Source organism: Chiloscyllium punctatum, chromosome 5 (genome assembly GCF_047496795.1).
Source record: "Chiloscyllium punctatum isolate Juve2018m chromosome 5, sChiPun1.3, whole genome shotgun sequence".
Classification (NCBI taxonomy): Eukaryota; Metazoa; Chordata; class Chondrichthyes; order Orectolobiformes; family Hemiscylliidae; genus Chiloscyllium; species Chiloscyllium punctatum.
Genome location: NC_092743.1, coordinates 40,059,628 through 40,079,310, shown reverse-complemented (window position 1 = coordinate 40,079,310; position 19,683 = coordinate 40,059,628). Strand labels below are relative to the sequence as shown.

At 40.6% G+C, this 19,683-nt stretch overlaps 1 protein-coding gene across 16 annotated transcripts in view; it reads right to left on the bottom strand.

Moving 5' to 3' along the window:
• The window catches only part of LOC140477012 (uncharacterized), a 426,283-nt gene that overhangs the window by 280,751 nt on the left and 125,849 nt on the right, over positions 1 to 19,683 (bottom strand). For 12 of the 16 annotated variants that reach the window (XM_072570102.1, XM_072570097.1, XM_072570108.1 and 9 more), the window contains 2 exons: positions 12,106 to 12,382; positions 4,617 to 4,691 (listed from right to left, as the gene is read on the bottom strand). In XM_072570102.1, coding sequence (XP_072426203.1) covers positions 4,617 to 4,691; positions 12,106 to 12,364 — 334 coding nt within the window. In that variant the 5' untranslated portion in view covers positions 12,365 to 12,382. Of the gene's footprint in view, positions 1 to 4,616; positions 4,692 to 12,105; positions 12,383 to 12,818; positions 12,843 to 19,683 lie in introns of all 16 variants that reach the window. The other 4 variants (XM_072570100.1, XM_072570101.1, XM_072570103.1 and 1 more) reach the window with 1 other exon arrangement.

The window sequence follows — 19,683 nt, the reverse complement described above, 5'->3', positions numbered from 1 at the left end:
AATTCCCGCCTCGGGCAACTGTGTGTGGAGTTTGCACATTTTCCCAGTAACTGCGTGGGTTTCGTCTGGGTGCTCCGGTTTCCTCAGTCCAAAGATGTGCAGGTTAGGCGAACTGGTCATGCTAAACTGCCTGTAGTGTTAGGTGCATCATTCAGGGGAATGGGTCTGGGTGGGTTGCTCTTCAGAGGGTCGGTTGCTCTTCAGAGGGTCGGTGTGGACTCGTTGGGCCGAACGGCCTGTTTCCACACTGTAGGGAATCCAATCCAATCCAATCCAATCCAATCCGTCCCATTCTCCCTGCTGCTCTGCAGGTTTATGTTGCTCTCGTGCCCATTCAATTTCCTTTTGAAATAACAGACAACTTCCATTTCCACCATCCTTACAGGTAACAATCGCTCCTTGCATTATACCTCTAGCTACGTGCTGATCCTTACTGTCTTCTTTTTGCTTTGCTTTTATGTACAGGTGTAATTCAAGTTACTACCTTCAAACTCCTACTTTTTAAAAACTTTCTCCCTAGCTCTTGAAATTCAAAACTATGGGAGCTTAATATTTGGCCTCTTATGATTAGATTCCCAACAGTGTGGAAATAGGCCCTTCTGCCCAACAAGTCCACATCGACCCTCTGAAGAGTAACCTCCCCACCCCCCTCCAGACTAATTTCCCTCTCCCTAATGCATCTAACACTAAGGGCAATTTAGCATGGCCAATTCACCGGACCTTCAGGAGGAACCCCATGCAGACACAGGGAGAATGTGCAAACCCTACGCAGACAGACAGTCGCCAGAGGCTGGAATTGAACCTGGATCCCTGGCACTGTGAGGCAGCAGTGCTAATCACTGAGCCACCGTGTCATCCCAAAATCTTTGCGTCAGCATCCACAACAACTTCTGGTTCACATAATTCTTCCGACAGGATATACGACAGACAGTCCAGGATATCTTTTACGCGGGCACTAGGGAGGCAGGAAGGTCTGTCTGTTACCTAACTATAGAATCAACCAACTTCTGCACCTCTCTGTGCTCTTCTTTGCCATCGGTTGTCAAACGTTCAGTACACTTTTTCCAAGGTACCATCATTTCTACAGTTTCCCACAGCAAAGCTTGAGTTACACACACCATAAGAAGCCTGCATCTCCTCTTCTTCCAGATTGCCATTCATCAACTATTGAATTCTTACTGCTTGTGTGTGACCACCACCCAGCATATATGATTCAGGTACGTGCCACCTCACTGCTAAGTGGCTCAAAATTTGAAAATTTAAGCTTGTGCCATTGGAGATCTTCAAAACATGAAGTCTCCTCAAGTTTCCATAATGTATAGAAATTGCAAACATGTCTCACCTGACCATCCCAGGAATGACAGATTTTCTTTCAAGGTTAGTTTAGGGTTCTTCCACTTCTTAAAAGGGATCCCAAGAGGAGATTTTATAGAAAAATAAAAGATTATGTCAACTGGAAGCATCAAAGGAAAGCTGTTCCTATTAGCCAATCAAATAAGGAAGCACAGACTTGAAGGCTTTGACAAGATGTGCAGCTTTTTTTAAAAACACAAGTTAGATAACCTGAAACTGACGTCCCATAATGTGATAGAGACTGACCAATGATTTCAAAAGGAAATTGGATCAATTTGAAAAATAATCTTGTAGTATCGCAGGAATACTGAGAGAGAAAAAGGAACTAATGAACTATTCCAGAGAGCAGACATGAACTTAATGCGCCAAATGGCCTCCTCTGTGCCTTAATAATTGTAACTGATCCTTAGGAAATGGTGAGGCTTTAACATAAAGTATTTGCATGTATATGCAAGCAGTCATCAATTATGCTGAATTCCTTCAAGAAACTGAGCTATTTCTAGTGGAGGCGAAAGACATCCTCTAAAAATTAGGTATTGGTAATACAATGGACTTGTTTTAGGTCAAGAGCCATTTTCAAAAATGTCCCCACCACACATACCTCCCTCACCAGTCCTCATAACAAAGTAGATAAAGCCTCTCATAGCACATTACCTAGTTTCAAGTGGTTAGGGAATTTCTGTATCATTATGCACAAAGCATCACAACTACATTGGGCAGATTAAGTGAGCCAGTTCATTCTCAAATGTTATGCTATTCAAGTTACATAAACTCAAGAGGAACATAAACTCAATCTTTTGCATTGTTAATATTGTAATTACTTCACATGTACTAGTCCTCTCCATTCCCAATGATCATTATGAACACAGGGTAGTATGTTGATCCTTTTCAGTCTCAAGTTTCCCACTTTACAGGCAAAAATTTAGAAATTAAGAAAAAATATGCATATCAAATAACATCACAGAGTCAACCAGCTTTGCAGAATTTTAATCTGCTTTGCAAAATTGTTATCCCTAAAGGAATACCCCAGACATGAGCAATGACTTAATTGATAAAAGCTTTGTCATAGAGACAGAGAAATTAGGTAGCTAGCACATTTCAATCAATTATTACTTAAATGTAAGAACTCACCAATGCAACAGTAGGACCACTAAGTAGCTTCAAAGCTCAAGTTAGGGGAAAATAAATAGTAAAACAAATATAATTTTTCTATAAAGCAATAAATTGAATAAGATGAGAAGTACCTGAAATTAAAAATATATAAAACGAATAAAAAAAACTATCCTAAAGATTCAAGCATTGACTAAAATATATTAGAAGTGATTCCAGTTCACTAATATAATGAGCAAGCCTCATTCTTCCAAACTCCTCTTAGAAATTCTTATACAGAAGGACAAGAGGAGAATCAAATTTTCTTTTAGATTCACTTGTGGAACATGATGTTGACTGGTCAGCATTTATCATCTGCCCGTGGTTGTCCTGGAGAAGGTGGTGGCAAGTTGCCTTCTTGAACCACTACACTTCCAGTGCTGTAGGTTGACCCACAATGCCAGGATTTTGACTGAGTGACAATGAAGGAACAGGGATATATTTCCAAGCCAGAATGGGGAGTCACTTGGAAGGGAACTTGCAGGTGGTGACATTTCCATCCTTCTGCTGCCCTTGACTTTCAAGATGGATGGTGCGGTCTAAGGATCTTCAGCGAAGTTCTGCACTTTGGCATTTCTTGCAGATTGTTGCAGGACTGTATACTGAGTGATGGCAGTGAAGGGAGTGGATACTTGTGGATGTAGTGCCAGTATAGTGGGGTACTTTGTCCTAGATAGTGTCAAGCTTCTTGAGCGTTGTTAGAGCTGCCACAGTTCCAAGAAAGTGAGAGATATTCCATCACACTCCTATCTTGTGCCTTGTATATGAAGAACGGGCTTTGGGGAGTCAGGTGGTGAATTACTTGCCACAATATTCCTAGACTCTGTTCTGCTCTTGTACCCACTGTATTTGAGTGTCCAGATGAGTTTCTAATTAAAGGTATCACCAAATAGATTTCCTTTCATAAACCTCACTGATTGCAACATCATTGAGTGGCAAGGCATGGTGGTTAGATTGTCACTTATTAAAGGTAGTCACTTTCTGGCATTTGTAAGATGCAAATGTTACTTGCCACTTGTCAGCTCAAGCCTAGATATTGTCCAAATCTTGTTTCATTTGAAACAAGATTTGGACAATATCCGAGGAGTTGCACATGGTGCTGAACACTGCACAATCGTTGGTGAGCATATATCAATTCTAACCTTATGATGGAAGGAAAGTCATAGATGAAACAGATGAAAGTGGTTGGGTCTAGGACACTACTTGAGAAACTCTTGCAGAGTTGTTCTGCAGCTGAGATGACTGACCTTCAACAACAACAACCATTTTCTTATGTTTCTTTGTTACTATATCTATGAGATTATAGGTTTCGCCCCAAACACATGAACATCAATAATGAGACGAGGGGTGATTCTAAATGGTTTCTTCACTTTTATCCCGCTGCTTAGAGAGGACTTCATCAAAAAAGATCTGCTCATCACATAGCCTTCCCACCTCAAATCAATAACCTGTAACCTCCAAACATCTAGTTTTCTAAAACAGCAGCAACAAGAGGGACAGCCAAAAACAAAGGACTGTATTCCTACTACTACCACCAGATAGAGAAAAATGTTTCATGACTGTGGATGAGCAAATTACTGCAGATGGTGGCATCTGTACTGAAAACAAAAAAATGGTAGAGATCATCTAGATGACTCTTCTAAACTCAACGTCAGATTGTTTTCTCTCCATGGATGCTGACTGACCCACTGCGATCTCCAGTACATAATTGTGGGATCAAGAAAGAATTTTCACACTGACTTAGCCAAATTGCTTATATTCCTTGGCTAGATATCTCTACACTGTCCCTAGAACTATCCAGGAATCATGGTAAGCACTACTTGAAAGTGAATATGCAGAAAGTAGTGAGGAGTGCATTATGACCAACTATGATATTCAGAAAGTGTAACAAAAACTTTCTAATCAATCAATGCTCAGGAATCACTAATTAGGAGGGAATGCCGCACCTGTTAACTCTTATCCCTTTGAGAATCAAGTCCTCAGTAGAAAGGAATTCCTTCATTTTTGTCCAAACTGAAGAAATCATATCCAAACTAATCATAGCTTTTACCAAAGATTCTTATCCGAATTTCTGCAGTGAGTAGAGATACAGAAAGTTCTTGTTTCAACCTTACCCATGCCGTCAGTTTTTCCGACACCATGCTCTCCATTGGGTAGCTCTGCTGATTCCTGTTCAGTTGCCCCAGGGCCTGCAGAATAACATACAAAGCAGTCAGACACTGCACACAAATGACATGATTCAGAATACTCTTAGCTCCAGAGCTCAAAAAAGTTACATGACCACCTGTCTGTCAAGGACCAGGAGACCAGACATTATTGGTTCTGGAAGTGCAATTAACAACCTTGCATAGCTCCTCCAACACCAAGTCCAATATGACTACCAGCTTCGAAGAGTCATATCAGACTTGAAATATTAAGTCTATTTGTCTCTCCATTGATGCTGCCAGACCTGCTGTATTTCTCCAGCACTTCATTTTAATTTCAGATTTTCAGCTACCACAATGTTTTGCTCTGTCCTCCAACAATTCCATGGCCAGTATATTTTAAGTTCTGGGCCAGAGCAACATTTTACAACTAGCAAGCAAATCCTGAATTATTAGCTCTGAATCATGAGGAACCACCATCTGTTAAATTTATTGCCGCTAACTAAAGCAAATTTCATTTTTATTAAAAGGGGTTTCTGGAACACACTGGCATGCTGGGACAACCAGGTTTTCCACAGTGGAAAATAATAATTTCTTCCAAAAAACTGCAATTAATACAGAGGAACTTGGTGAAATTAGTATAACTAGGGAGAAGGTATGAAGTAAACCAATGAGATTAAAGGCAGACAAGTCCCAGGCCGGATGGTCTGCACTTTAGGGTATTAAAGGAAGTGGCAACACAGATAGCAGATGTATTACTTATGATTTTCCAAAATTCCCAGGACTCTGGAAAGGTACCAGTAGATTAGAAAGACACTAATGTGACATCCTTATTCGGAGGAGGAGTTAGGCGTAAAGGTGAGAAACTATGGGCCAGTTTGTTTGACCTCTGTAGCCAAGTTGCTAGACTCAAATCAATCATAGAGGAGGAAATAACTGAATACTTGGATAAACAAAGCTTAGTTCACCAGTGGCAACAGGGGTTCATGAAGGAGAAGGTATGCTTTATAAGTATGGAATTGTTTGAGGATGTAACTACTAAGGTAGATATAGTACATCTAGATTTCCAGAAAGCATTTGACAAGGTGTCACATAGAAGACTGATCTAGAAAGCTAGATCCTGGGGGGTTAAGGGTAGTTTATTGGCTTAGATAGAGGATTGGGTGGCTGACAGAAAACAGAGGGTTGGGATAAATTGGTCCTTCTCTGGATGGCAAGCTATAACTCATGGGTTGCAGCAGGGTTCAGGTCTCAGACCTCAATTATTTACAATATATGTAAATGGTCTGCAGGGACAGAGTGTAACATAGAAAACATTGTGCATGATAATAAATAGGTGGGAAAGCACATGAGGAGATAAAGCATTTAGAGATGGACATTGATAGGCTAGGAAAACAGGCCAGAATCTGGCTGGTGAGGTTTAACGTGGATAAGTGCAAGGTTATCCATTTTGGCTAGAAAATAAAAGGGTAAATTATTTACATGGCAGATTCAAAATGCACTAGTGCAGAGGGATCTAGGTGCCCTTAGATATGAATCGCAGAAAATGGGTATGAAGGTGCAGCATATAATAGGGGATGCAAATGGAATCTCAGCATTTATTGCAAAAGGATTGGATTATATATATATATATATATATATATTAAAAAGTGCTGTTACAATTAGAAGGCATTGGTGAGACTACATTGTGTCCAGTTTTGTTCTGCTTACTTGAGAAAGCATCTGGTAGCACTTGAGGCTGCAATTTCCCTTCCCATGTGGTTGAAGATGCCCTCCAACGCATCTCATCCACATCCTGCACCTCCGCCTTCAAACCCCACCCCTCCAACTGTAACGAGGTCACCTTCCATCCTACCAACCTTCGCATAAACCGCATCATCCGCTGACACTTCCGCCATCTCCAAACTGACCATACTACCAGGGATATATTTCCCTCCCCATCCCTTTCCGCAAAGACCAGTCCCTCCATGACTACCTGGTCAGTTCCACGCCCAACAACCCACCCTCCCCTCCTAGCACCTTCCCCTGCCACCACAGGAATTGCAAAACCTGCGCCCGCACCTCTCCTCCACCCCCCACCCCCTCACCTCCATCCAAGGCCCCAAAGGAGCCTTCCACATCCATCAAAAGTTTCACCTGCACATCCATCAATATCATTTATTGTATCAGTTGCGGTCTCCTTTACATTGGGGACACTGGACGCCTTCTCGCAGAGCACTCTAGGGAACATCTCCAGGACACCCGCACCAGTCAAACCCTACCACCCCATAGCCCAACATTTCAACTCCCCCTCCCATTCTGCCGAGGACATGCAGATCCTGGGCCTCCTCCACCACCACTCCCTCACTATACAACGTCGGAAGTAAGAATGCCTCATCTTCAGCCTCGGAACACTTCAAACCCAGGGCCTCACCAGTTTCCTCATTTCTCCTCCCCCCACCTTACCCCAGTTCCAACCTTCCAACTCAGCACGATTCTCATGACCTGTCCTACCTGCCAGCCAATCTTCCTTCCCACCTATCCACTCCACCCTCTTCTTTGACCTATCACCTTCATCCCCTGCTCCATCCACTTATTGCACTCTTGACTACCTTCTCCCCAGCCCATCTCCTCCCATTTATCTCTCCACCCCGGAGGCTCCTTGCCTTCATTCTTGATTAAGGCCTTTGACAAAAACGTTGGTTTTCCTGCTCCTCGGATGCTGCCTGACCTGCTGTGCTTTTCCAGCACCACTCTAACCTAGACGCTGTTCAAAGGAGGTTCACCAGATTGCTTCAAGGGATGAAAAGGCTGTCGTACAGGGTGCAGTTGAAAAGCTTGGATTTATACTTGGAGTTCAGAAAAAGGAGGGGAATCAGATTGAGGAAATGAATGCTAAAGGGTATTGAGAAGATATACGTTGAACAGATGTTCCCCTTTGAGAGATAGTCAAGAACGAGAGGTTGTGAAGATACAATGTGAGGAAGTAGGTTCAAAATTGCGATGAGGAGAAACTACTTCTCTCAACGGGTTGTGAATCTGTGGAACTCGGAGGCAGAATCAATCAACAGATTCAAGAAAGAAATAGGTAGGTTTCTGATGAAAAGCCAGATAAAGGTCAATGGGGAGCAGGTAGGAAAGTGGATTTGAGACCAGGATAGGATCAGCCATGATCATGTGAAATGGCAGAACAGGCTTGAATGGCTGAATTGCCTGTTCCAGCTAACTTATACGATCGCAAAAAAGTGCATATCATCTTTATCGTCATGATTAATTCCTAAACAATATTTGTAATCAATGGCATTTTATGGTAAATAGGGACTGAGGCACATAACACTTGAAACAAACATTTGCAATAATGAGACATCTCTGGAAATATGATTGCACGGTTGCTCAGTAGTTAGCACTGCTGCTTCACAGCGCCAGGGACCCAGGTTCGATTCCTGCCTTGGGTGCCTGCCTGTGTGGAATTTGCACATTCTCCCATGTCTGCATGGGTTTGCTCTGGTTTCCTCCCACAATCCAAAGATGTGCAGGTTAGGCGAATTGGCCATGCTAAATTGCCATAGTGTTCAGGGATGTGTAGTTTAGATGCACTAGTCTGGGGTAAATGTACAGTAGTAGGGGAATGGGTCTGGATGGAATACTCTTCGGAGGGTTGGTGTGGACTTGTCGGGCCAAAGGGCCTGTTTCCACACTAGAGGGATTCTATGAGCAGTTTTTTTTTCAAACCAAAATACCACTGCACACAGCTAATGAAGAAATGTTGCATAATGAAGGCACACTAGAACAAATTCTTCAAAATCACCAAGGTACAACTTGGGCATGTATGCGAAGAAACAAGAACATCTGTATCGATAAGTAAAATAGTTGGGACAAAAACGAAAGCAAGGAAGACAATGACAATTTACGAAGCAAAGCAAATAAGATTTTTGAGTACCTTGATTGCTATCAAGGACCATGAGAAATTAAGATAATTATAATAACCGATATTGTAAAGCATGGTATCAGAAGAAATCAATGGTCCATGTAATTTCAACTTCCTCCCTGTATGCAATCACCGTAGTCCCATCTACTGGACTACTGATTATTTTCTCATTTGCATGTGTCCTCCATTTACTCTTCCCTTTCTTGAGAGGTCTCCAGTTCCACCTGCACTGAAGGTACTTTAATGAAGAACCTTAAACAGTCAAGCTATTGTCCTTTAAGCATTACCATTGACATCGGTTTGCTAGGTGGCCTACGGTCCAATTCTGCTTTGACATCAAAATTAGTTGCACTCCTTTCTCTCCTTAACAGCCATATGTTCCCTTGCCCATACTTGGTGTACTCAAATGTGGTAAACCTTAATATAAATAGGAGAAATGCATCATGCCTTTGAAAGTTTTCTCCACAGTGTTTTGTTTATGCTACCCTTGATTCAGCTAAAGTTTCCCTAGTTAAACAGTAAGAGGGCCAGAGCATCTTTTTCAAATTCCATTATTGATTCCATCATCCCCTTGGGACAATACCCCATGTTGAGTCAGACTGCTGAGTCAGAACATAGAATCAGAAGTTCAGCTTATGGTCTATGTCACTGCCAACCTTGTTTCTGTCCATCTAATGTCAAATCCCTCATTCACGCCTACAGACTGAAATGCTCTTCTGGCATTTCTTCCCACCTTCATATAGTTCAGCTCCTCCAAAACCTGTCCCGCCCACCCTCCCAAATCTCTTCCAATCTTGGCCTACATCTTGTTTATTTATCACTCCAAAGCATAGTTCTCAGTGCAAAGCTACAAAGTAAAATTCCACTTGCTGATACCTATTCCAATAACCTTCTCCTGTCCAAAAGCCTTCACATTTAGAACAATGCAGAGCTTTGACTTGTGCATTTACCTCACCATTAAGTCAAAAATAAGCTGTCTATATCAAATACTGGCGTTCCCTCCCCAAACTGTTCTGCCCAACCTTTCTTTTTTCCCCCCAAACAAGTCAGAAGTGCTTTATGAAAATAAATTTGTTACTCAAATTGTTCAGCAGGCTGTGTGGAAACATGAGCCTAAATTCATTTTGTATGGAGATCTTAACACTGTTGCAAGATATAGTGACATACAGAACAACAGTAGGGCAACTAAAGTGGTGGAACTATATTCATTATATAATTACATAAATTATTGCTCCTGTGCTAATGGTGAGGTTATTTATCATATTCAGTGACCTGCATGAAACATAGGTATAGATGTACACAAAACTATCCTTAAGATAGCTATCACCTAATGCCTAGCTGAATGTATAGTTTTCCACATATACAATTATTTGAGGGATGATGGCAAGAATGCCTCATGACTCACCATTATACTGGGACCATTCAGATGAAAGCCGTCCAACAATTCGTTCTTAGTTTTTCCCAGTACTGACATTAGTGCTCCACAAATCAAAACCTATTTATCTTATGTCAATTTTTTTGCAAACATTGAACACTGTGCTCTTGTTTACACAATGTGAATTTACTCATGGCTCCAGTAATTATCTAAAGATTATTAAACGTTGAGGCTCAGCTTTTAAAATTTAGCCCTTAGTTGCTCACGTTCCATGAGCAGAACTTCTTTCGTTGTCTGATGTCATTGGTACAAGATCATGGGATCCTTCCTCTACCACTACAAGGTCCTCTCTGATATAGAGCAGATATCTGAAACCATGACACCAGTTGGGCAGTACAGCCTTCTGGACTCAAACTCTCAGTCGTACAGAACTGTACCTATCCCCCAACTACACAGTTTCCTACAGTTTCTATTCATTTCTCCTACCTGAACAGATCCTTGCACCATGATGCCAAGATGAAATATCTCATTCACCTCCTACATCTCTTACTCAAGAACCTAGAATCTGTTTGGAATAGCTGAGCTTCCTCCAGTTCTACTGTCTCAATCTCCATAGGTGCCTCACTCACAAGCACACCTTACTGTTCCCGATCACAGACCAAATCAGAAGATATTATCCTAAGGGGACCAGTGTCCGGGCAAATTTCACTAAAATGTAGCACAGTGTTTGAAGTTTAACCACCCACTTATGAACTCTTAATCACAGTTGCTGAAACCCAAGCACTTACTGGAAATGTTGTAGTAGACTACATTGGCATTCTTTAGAATCCACAAACTACAGCTGGAATACTTGCCTTGCTACCTTTGTGGAGTTATAGTTAAACATGCCTTTATTCTTGCTTCTGCTTATAAGTGTAATATTTTAATTAATACTGTCTTGGTCCTGATGGAAATGCCCAAGCTGAGATACGATTAAAAAAAACACTAATTGCCTTCTCTTCCAGAATGTAACCATTTTTATTTGGAATGTAATAAAAATTCAGATTCAGTTCTCTAGCTCTTCAAACTCTAACTGCTACCCTCTACTAGAAATTATCCTCTATTCCTGGAAAGAGACATATGATTTCTAGAATCTGTCTCATATTAAAAAAAATAGAAAAAAAGCAGCATCACTTTTTCCCTTCTATACTAAATTCCCAACTACACATGATTTTCAGCTATCGTTGTTGAGGCTGAAAAGCTTATCGCAATTAGGATGAGCTGCTCAAAGGGATGCCACAAATCATGTGCCTGAGGCAAACAGGAAATAAAGATGAACAAGAAAGGGCAGGAGGAAAGAAAAGAAGTTTATGCCCATTATTGAAGGATACAAAAAAAATACAAAACAGCACTGAAGCAACTATTACAGATGCCAAAAGTCCTAGCAAATTACTAGCAACCATACATAAAGAGAATCTATATAACAAAAACAAATTGGTAGAGAAACTCAGCAAGTTTAGCAGCATCTGTGAAGATAAAGCAGAGTTAATGTTTCATATCCAGTGACCCTCCTCCTGCATGGGAAAATATAGTCGATTTTATGAAAATAAGTGTACAGTCACATTACTGTCTTCACAATGGTTAGCAGCTATTTGCATTTTAATTGAAGGTGATTTAAAAAGTCTAGGAATAAACTCAGAACACTTTCTGACAAATGATAGCGAAATTTAGAACACATTTCTAAAAGCCTGTGGATGCAGGATCAATTCAAGTTTCACAACAGATTAATTAGGCAAGGGCACTAAGGAGTACAAAATGAAGACAGTATACAAATTAGCTGCAATCTAACTGAAAAAGTCAAAAATGCTTGAAAAGGTTATGAGGTTGAATTATATATTTCCCTGTTGCTATACTGATCTCTAACAGCTGAAATTACTCAATATGAAACTAGTTTCAGGAATCTGAATGACCAAATGAATAACCAAATATTTGTAGAACAGACAATGGTCATTTCTCATTCCAATTCCTCATTAAGTTGTACTGGATAAATACACAGGAATTGTTTAAATAGAAAACCAAATGCTAGATAATACAAAACTGTTTGCAAATACCCAAGATTCACAAGTTCTTTTGTCATACCAGTCAGTGAGGGCTTCCATTTGCTGCCCTGATCTAAAGCTCATTAAGCACAAACTCACGTTCTGCCAATTGGCCCCCATCACTTTGTTCAGGTGCTGTCGCTTCATGCAAGTGCACCATAACATTGTCTTTAGCCTCTGAAGGAGGCGATTTTGTCTCATCATCCAGCAGTGGAACATAACTTTCTTTCGTCACACTTTCTCCAACAACATCATCATATTTCTCTGCCTCCAGAGAAGCAATGAAATCCCTCTTAATTTCTGGTTCGACATTGGGAGTGCTTTCATGTAGTGCATCAGTCAGGTCCAAGTCAGCCATCCTAAGAACAGCAGAGTCCTGAAAGAAGGAAAAATGAAAGGCTTAACATTCTCTGTAACAGTGCATTATTGTTTCCTGCAAGCATAGAGGTTCCACAACTACGTAAAACACAAAGTGGATGGAAATCACTTAGTGTTTGATCAGCCCAATGAGGAGATCACCATGCAAATTTCTAAATATTTCCTTTCTTGTATTCCGTATAGCTGGTCCCAGTAAAAATCACATTTGTTGTACAAGGAAGCAGAGTTTAAATCGGCAGCGCTCAAAAGTATTAATTCCATTGCATTCATTTCTGACTGCATTCATCTCTGCTTCAGGGATTGTAGCAAAGAGAACTAACTTGCATTAAAACACTTAAAATATGATACTTGCACAAGTACCTTGGCCAAAAACAAATAAAGACATTGCACAACTATTATTCTAGTAGAAGAAAGCAGAGTTGATTGCAACTTACTTTGCTGAGTATCAGTAGCCTGGGCTGAGGGCAAGAAGAGGGGGTGGGGGAGAGGGAGGAGGAGAGAGAGAGGAAAAAACAGTGCTGATCATCAGAAACTATATTTCCATTATATCCAAACCATTAAAAATAATTTTGTTACGTTGACTCCAGATTGGAAATGCAGCAAGCCCCTTATCCTTTCAAGGCTATGCCACACCTTACCAGATTCAGTCAATATCAAACATTAGACTACATAATATTTTTTGCCCATACCACAGCCATCTGTGCCCAAAATATTCGTTGCATTTTAGTTCTCTGCTAAAAAGGTGCCAAAATGCTTTTTTGCTCAAGTCTTGCAGGCTTCAGCCACCCTCTCACTTCACCCAAATTGGCATTCTAAATATTAACACTGTTGCCTTGAAACATTCGATCCACTGTACCGGACTAACTTGATTGACTTCTTGAGGATTTAGGAAGGAGGATCCTGCTTAAATGCAGTTTCTGTGGATATTATTCGCAAAAAAAGTTTCACATGAACTTGAAATTACCCGTAATGAATCCTTGCAAGTTAATTTTTTTGTAAAGTATGTCAGTTGTAGAAAAAACATTTTAAATATCTCAGTACATGGTATTCGGAAAAGATCGACAAAAAAGGAAGGGGTAGAAACTAATCAAAAAAGTATTGATCAAGCAGTGTATTGCATTGTTGGAGAAAGCTGTCTCAGTTCAAGAAATAAAATGATCTATTTGGTTATATAGAAGATTAAAATGTTGTTTTCTTAAAAATATTACTCAGTATAGTTGATAGACCACCAATAAGTGGCAAGAATATAGAGGAACTGATCGGCAGGAAATTACAGAGAGATGCCAACGTTATATAGTTATAATGGAGGACTTTAATTACATTAATAATATCACAGTCTATATTTAGGTAAGGGAGAGCCAGGGGCAAGTGATCCTGAATTGTGTTCAGGAGAATTTCCCATTGCAGTGAGTGTCCTGTCCAACAGAATTCAGGTAGATCTGGTACTTAGAAAATGGATCGAGTTTAGTGGAGGAATGTTGAAGAGTTAATGAGCATATGGTCATAATATTTACTATGATGGTGGAGACTTGCAATGGTCAATCCAGAAGAAAAATAAATTGGAGAAGAGTCAGTGGGGCAAGAAGCGAGTCATGCTGGAGAGACTGGAACCAAAGGTTTATTGTAACTGAGCGGTGGGCTACCAAAGAAGAGATTAGTTTGGGTGCAGTCAATGTACATTCCTTCACAAAAAGGTAGAGCAAACAAATCCAGAGCCCACCAGATGACGAAGTGATAGAAATTAAGAAAAACCGTTTGATTATAACAGTGTCAAATCGAAAATACAATTGAGAACCACAAGGAAAACAAGATTCAGAGGGGAGGTGAAAAAACATATTAGAGGATCAAAAAGGAATTGAGAAAAGAATGGCAGCAAACAAAGAAATCCCAAAGTCTTACTATTTATGCGCCTGTGGAAAAATGAAAGTGTGATAGAGGAGTAGAGTTGATTAGGGACGCAAAAAAGGGATTTACATAAAAGGAGGTAGAGAACATAGCTTAGGTGTTAAATTAATATTTTTCAGGTCTTCACCAAGGAGGAAGATACTACCTGGGCAATAGGAGGAGGAAGCTCTGCCACTTGAAGGGTTCAAAAGCTAATTAGTGCTGGATAGAGTTCACAAGACACTGGAACAAGAGGAGATGCCTCCTAGGATAGATACTGAAAGAAACAGTAACACTGGAAACAATACTTCAGTCTTCCCTCGACTCAAGCAAAGAATCAAAACAGTGGAGAACTGAACCATCACCTCAACTTGTAAAATTACCTTTTGGTCCTTAATGAGGCTTTGTTCAAAAAGCTGAAGGATAAGTCCAGCAATTACAGACCAATCAATTTAACTTCTGGAAATACGAGTTTCCAGAAACAAATATTTGGGATAAAATTAGTCACAAAAGAAAATGTGGTTTGATTAGGAAGTCAACATTGATTACTAATGGGGAAAAATAAGCACTCCTCTATCTTGAGTTTTTTTTGGAAAAGGTAATAGAAAGGATCGAGAGGGTAGTGCAGTTGATGCGGTGTACATGAAATTTCAAAAGGCATTCAATACAGGGCTGCATAGACTTGCGAGAAAAGTTAATTCAATAAAAAAAAAAAGAACAGTAGTAACATGGATGCAAAAGTGGCTAAGTAATAAGAAACCTTAATGATCAATGGATATTTTTCACACTGACGAACATTTATAGCGGAGCTCGCCATATGTCAGTATTGGGGCACTTGGGTTTCCTGATTAAAACCTCAAAAAAGGACATGGACAAGTTGGTGGAATGGACAGATAGGTGATACGTTAAGGTCAATGCAGAGAAGAGAGGTGTAGCATTTGACAGGAAGAACATAGACAGACAATATAAAATGAGGGCTACAATTCTAAAAGAGGATGTGAATGTATATGTGCATTCCATTGAAGACAGCATATCAGGTGAAGACAGCAGCAAAGAAAACATCTTAGATTTCCTATACATCAGACATTTTATTAATAGGGATATAGAGTACACAACCAAAGAAGTGAGATGAAGAACTCGCACCAGACACATGTTAGACCTCAGCTAGAATAATGAACATAGTTCTGGAAGACAGTGCAAAGATGTTTTACAAGAATGATTCAAGTGATGAGAAGTTAGAGAGAGAAGGTAGCTAAGGAAAGGTCTAGCAGAAGTTTTCAAAATCAGGGGGCTAGATAGTAGATAGGGAGCAATTGTTCTCACTTGTACAAGGATCAAAAATGAGAGGGTATAGATTAAAATGATTCGCCAAAGAAAAAAAAAGGTGTGATCATAAGTGGTTCAGGTCTGAAATTCATGCCTGGTGGAGGCAGGTTCAATTGAGGCATTCAAGAAATTGTTTATCGCATATACATGAAGTTGACCTGTACTTGAGTATAAGTTGACCCCTTATTTTTGGCCAAAACATCTGGTATGTTTCATACACCTTGAGTATAAGTTAACCCTAGTTTTTTAGTGGTCTCTTCCTGACCGTATATGCAGCCTTAAAAACGCATGATTTGTGCAATATATAAAACATATATTTGACCTGTGCATGCAAATATCTACAGTATCTTATGGCAGCACTCCACCTAGTTTCCTGCTGATGCCTCAGTTTCTGAGAAGTAGGTATCATATACAGTTGTATGCTGAACTTATTGTAAACCTCCCAAATTTTTGTGACAAAAATGGCATCACAAAGAAACAAGTATACAGCACAGTTTAAACTAAAAGTTATTGAAGCTGCAAAGAAGAACAATAATAGTGTAGTTGCAAGGGAGTTTTATGTTTCTGAAAAACTTGATAGAGACTGCAGGAAAAAAGCTATCCAGTTAAAGGCTATGTCAAAATATTAGTATGCCAACTGAGGAAAGCTGAACAAGTGGCCAAAACTAGAAGAAAAGATTGTTGATTGGGTAAATCAGCATCATCAGAACGGAAGCATAGTGACTCGACAACTTGTAAGAATGTGCGCCAAGAATGAAGCAAAAAAAAAAGATGGATTTCAAAGCCAGTGCTGGATGGTGCAGTAAATTTATGTAAAGGTATGATTTACTGCTTTGTTTTCTGTCTAAGATTGCCCAATGCCAACCAGCAGAACTTAATGGCAGGTTAACATGGTTCCATTGCTTTGTGATCAGAAGAAAAACGGGTACAGGCTCTCACATATAGAAAATATGGACAAAGCCCCAATAAACTTTGATATTGAGAGTGTGGTGCTGGAAAAGCACAGCAGGCCAGGCAGCATCCGAGGAACAGGAGAATCTGCATTTCAGGCATAAACCCTTCATCAGGAAAATCTTTCAGGAAATCTCAAAACACAGATCCTGCTGCTCCACAGATGCTGCCTGATCTGCTGTGCTTTTCAAGCACCACACTCTTGACACCTGATCTCCAGCATCTGCAGTCCTCACCTGCTACTAATGAATTTTGCTATGCTAGGGAACAGAATTGTGGACAAGATAGGAGCAAAAACATATAGAAGGTCTGGAATATGTGACCAGGTGGATGTAGAAAGGGAAAAAGCTCACTGGTTTGGGATATGTTCAGATCAGAGTGGGAAAAAAAAAGGTGTTTTCAGTGAACTTTTGAGTTAGCAATACTGACATTACAATTGTTCTTGAAGGCCTTACAAGCATTGCGCAACCACTGGATGTTAGCATCATTAAACCCTTTAAAAGGACTTAGTACAGAAGAAATGGGACATTGGATACAAGGAGGGGGGGGAAGCCTCACAAAAGGGTGGCAATATGCATGCTTCATTAATTGACTGTCGAGTCCTGGAAGGAGGTAAAAACAAATTATTGTGAAAGCCTTCATTTCTGTTTGTGGGAGTTTACAATCATTGCTTTGTTGCAAAAATGCATACAATTAACCACCACCCTCATTTTCTAGAATGAAAAATCCCACACCAAGCAACTTTCATCATGTCAGTCCTTGTAAAATCAGTAATTTACCTTACAGGTCTCATCTGAATGCCTTCCTGTATTACTAAGTACTTCCTACAAGACTGAATATACAACACCAGCTGTCACCTAATCAGGTATGGTGAAAAATCAACATAACCCTCTGAGTTCCAAGTCACAGTTCCAGCAACATACCCCAACTCCTAGTCTTCTCTGCTGCCTATGAACAGCAAGCTTGAATGTTCATAATCAGTCAATCCCTAGATCTATTTCCTGATTTAATATTGAACATATTCACATGTTGTACAACTCTCATTTCTGCTAAATTAACAATTTTCATGTTAGCAACTTCTTCCACTTCCATACATTATCTAGTCTGCCCATATCTCTTTGGATTATTACAGATTCAGAATACAGACACCCAAATCTGCAAATTCACTCAGCCTAAATTAAGAAATACAATCAGGACAGGAGTATAGCAGTTGCAAGCTCATGGTGCTGCTGTACAGGACACTGATTAGACCACTTTTGCAATATTGCATGCAATTTTGGTCTCCCTCCCATTGGGAGGATGTTGTGAAACTTGAAAGGGTTCAGAAAAGATTTACAAGGACGTTGCCACGGTTGGAGGATTTGAGCAAGAGGGAGAAGCTGAATAAGCTGGAGATGTTTTCCTTGGAGCATCGGAGGCTGAGGGGTGTGAGACTTTCTCATGTATAAAACCACAAGGGGCATGAATAGGGTAAATAGATAAGGTCTTTTCCCTGGGATGGTTGAGTCCAGAACTAGAGGCCATAGGTTTAGGGTGAGGGGGGGAAAATTTAAAAGGGACCTAAGGGGCAACTTTTTCACGCAGAGGCGCGTGTATGGAATGAGCTGCCAGAGGAAGTGGAGGAGGCTGGAAGGGTTTAGAGGGACATGGGCCAAGTGCTGGCAAATGGGACTAGATTAGGTTAGGTTTGGAAATCTGGTCGGCATGGACGACTTGGACCAAAGAGTCTGTTTCCATGCTGTCCATCTCTTTGACTCTATATGATAAAGAAAAAGAGATTATGAAGTCACTCTGGTGCACTGTTGGTTAGAAGCAACTTACCTTGGTCAGTACAGATTACAAGGAAAGGATAACTGAATTTGACCTGACAGCCACCAAACAAATAATTACATAGCAATTTGCAGCTGTACCATGGCAACCATATAGATTAATCCAAAATGATGGCAAGCAACCTGCTAAACAGTTAAGAATCATTAAAACAGAAACTCCAGACTGCATACCATCATAATTCAGCAGAAGATGTAAAGTTGAAGCTACATGCCCCCTTAAAACAAACACCACAATCTAATTTGGCTCCAACAATAGCACTGCTCTGGTCACATTTACACCTTTTTAAGCGACATTGGAGGAACTGCCAATTTCCTGAACTCATTTTGAAGAAATTGACAACATTGTGATACAAAAGGGAAACATCGCGATACAAAAGGGAAACTTCCTCTAGAGAGGAAGAAAAGGACAACCAACTCCCATTCCTAGACGTGATGGTATAGAGAACACCAAACGGAGAATTCACCACAAAGGTTTACAGGAAAGCCACACACACAGACCAAGTCCTAAACTATGAAAGCAACCACCCCAACACACACAAACGAAGTTGCATCAGGACACTATTCAAAAGGGCCACAACACACTGCAGCACACCGAACTACAAAAAGAGGAAGAGGAACACCTATACAAGGTATTCGCCAAAAACGGATACCCTCGCAATTTCATCAACAGATGCCTAAGGGAGAGACAACGGAACGAGGACATGCCACAACCCAAAGGACAAGCCACACTTCCATACATCAGGAGCATTTCTGAACTGACAGCCAGACTACTGCGACCACTAGGACTCATAACAGCAGACAAACCAACAGCCACGCTCAGACAACAACTCACCAGAACGAAGGACCCGATACCCAACATGAGCAAACTAATGTAGTGTACAAAATCCCATGCAAGGACTGCAGAAAACACTACATCGGACAAACAGGAAGACAGTTAACGATCCGTATACACGAACACCAACTAGCCATGAAACGACACGACCAGCTATCCTTAGTAGCCACACACAGACGACAAGCAACATGATTTCGACTGGGACAACACTACCATTATAGGGCAAGCCAAACAGAGAACAGCCAGGGAATTCCTAGAAGCATGGCACTCATCCACAGATTCAATCAACAAACACATCGACCTGGACCCAATATACTGGCCACTACAGCGGACAGCTCGAACTGACAACCGGAAGTGGCAGAGACAGGCCACTATAAATGCCGGAGGAAACAGCACAGAAGCGCTTCACAGGAGGCTCCCAAGCACTGAGGATGTCACCTAGACAGGGGACGAAACGTTTGCAACACAAATTCCCAG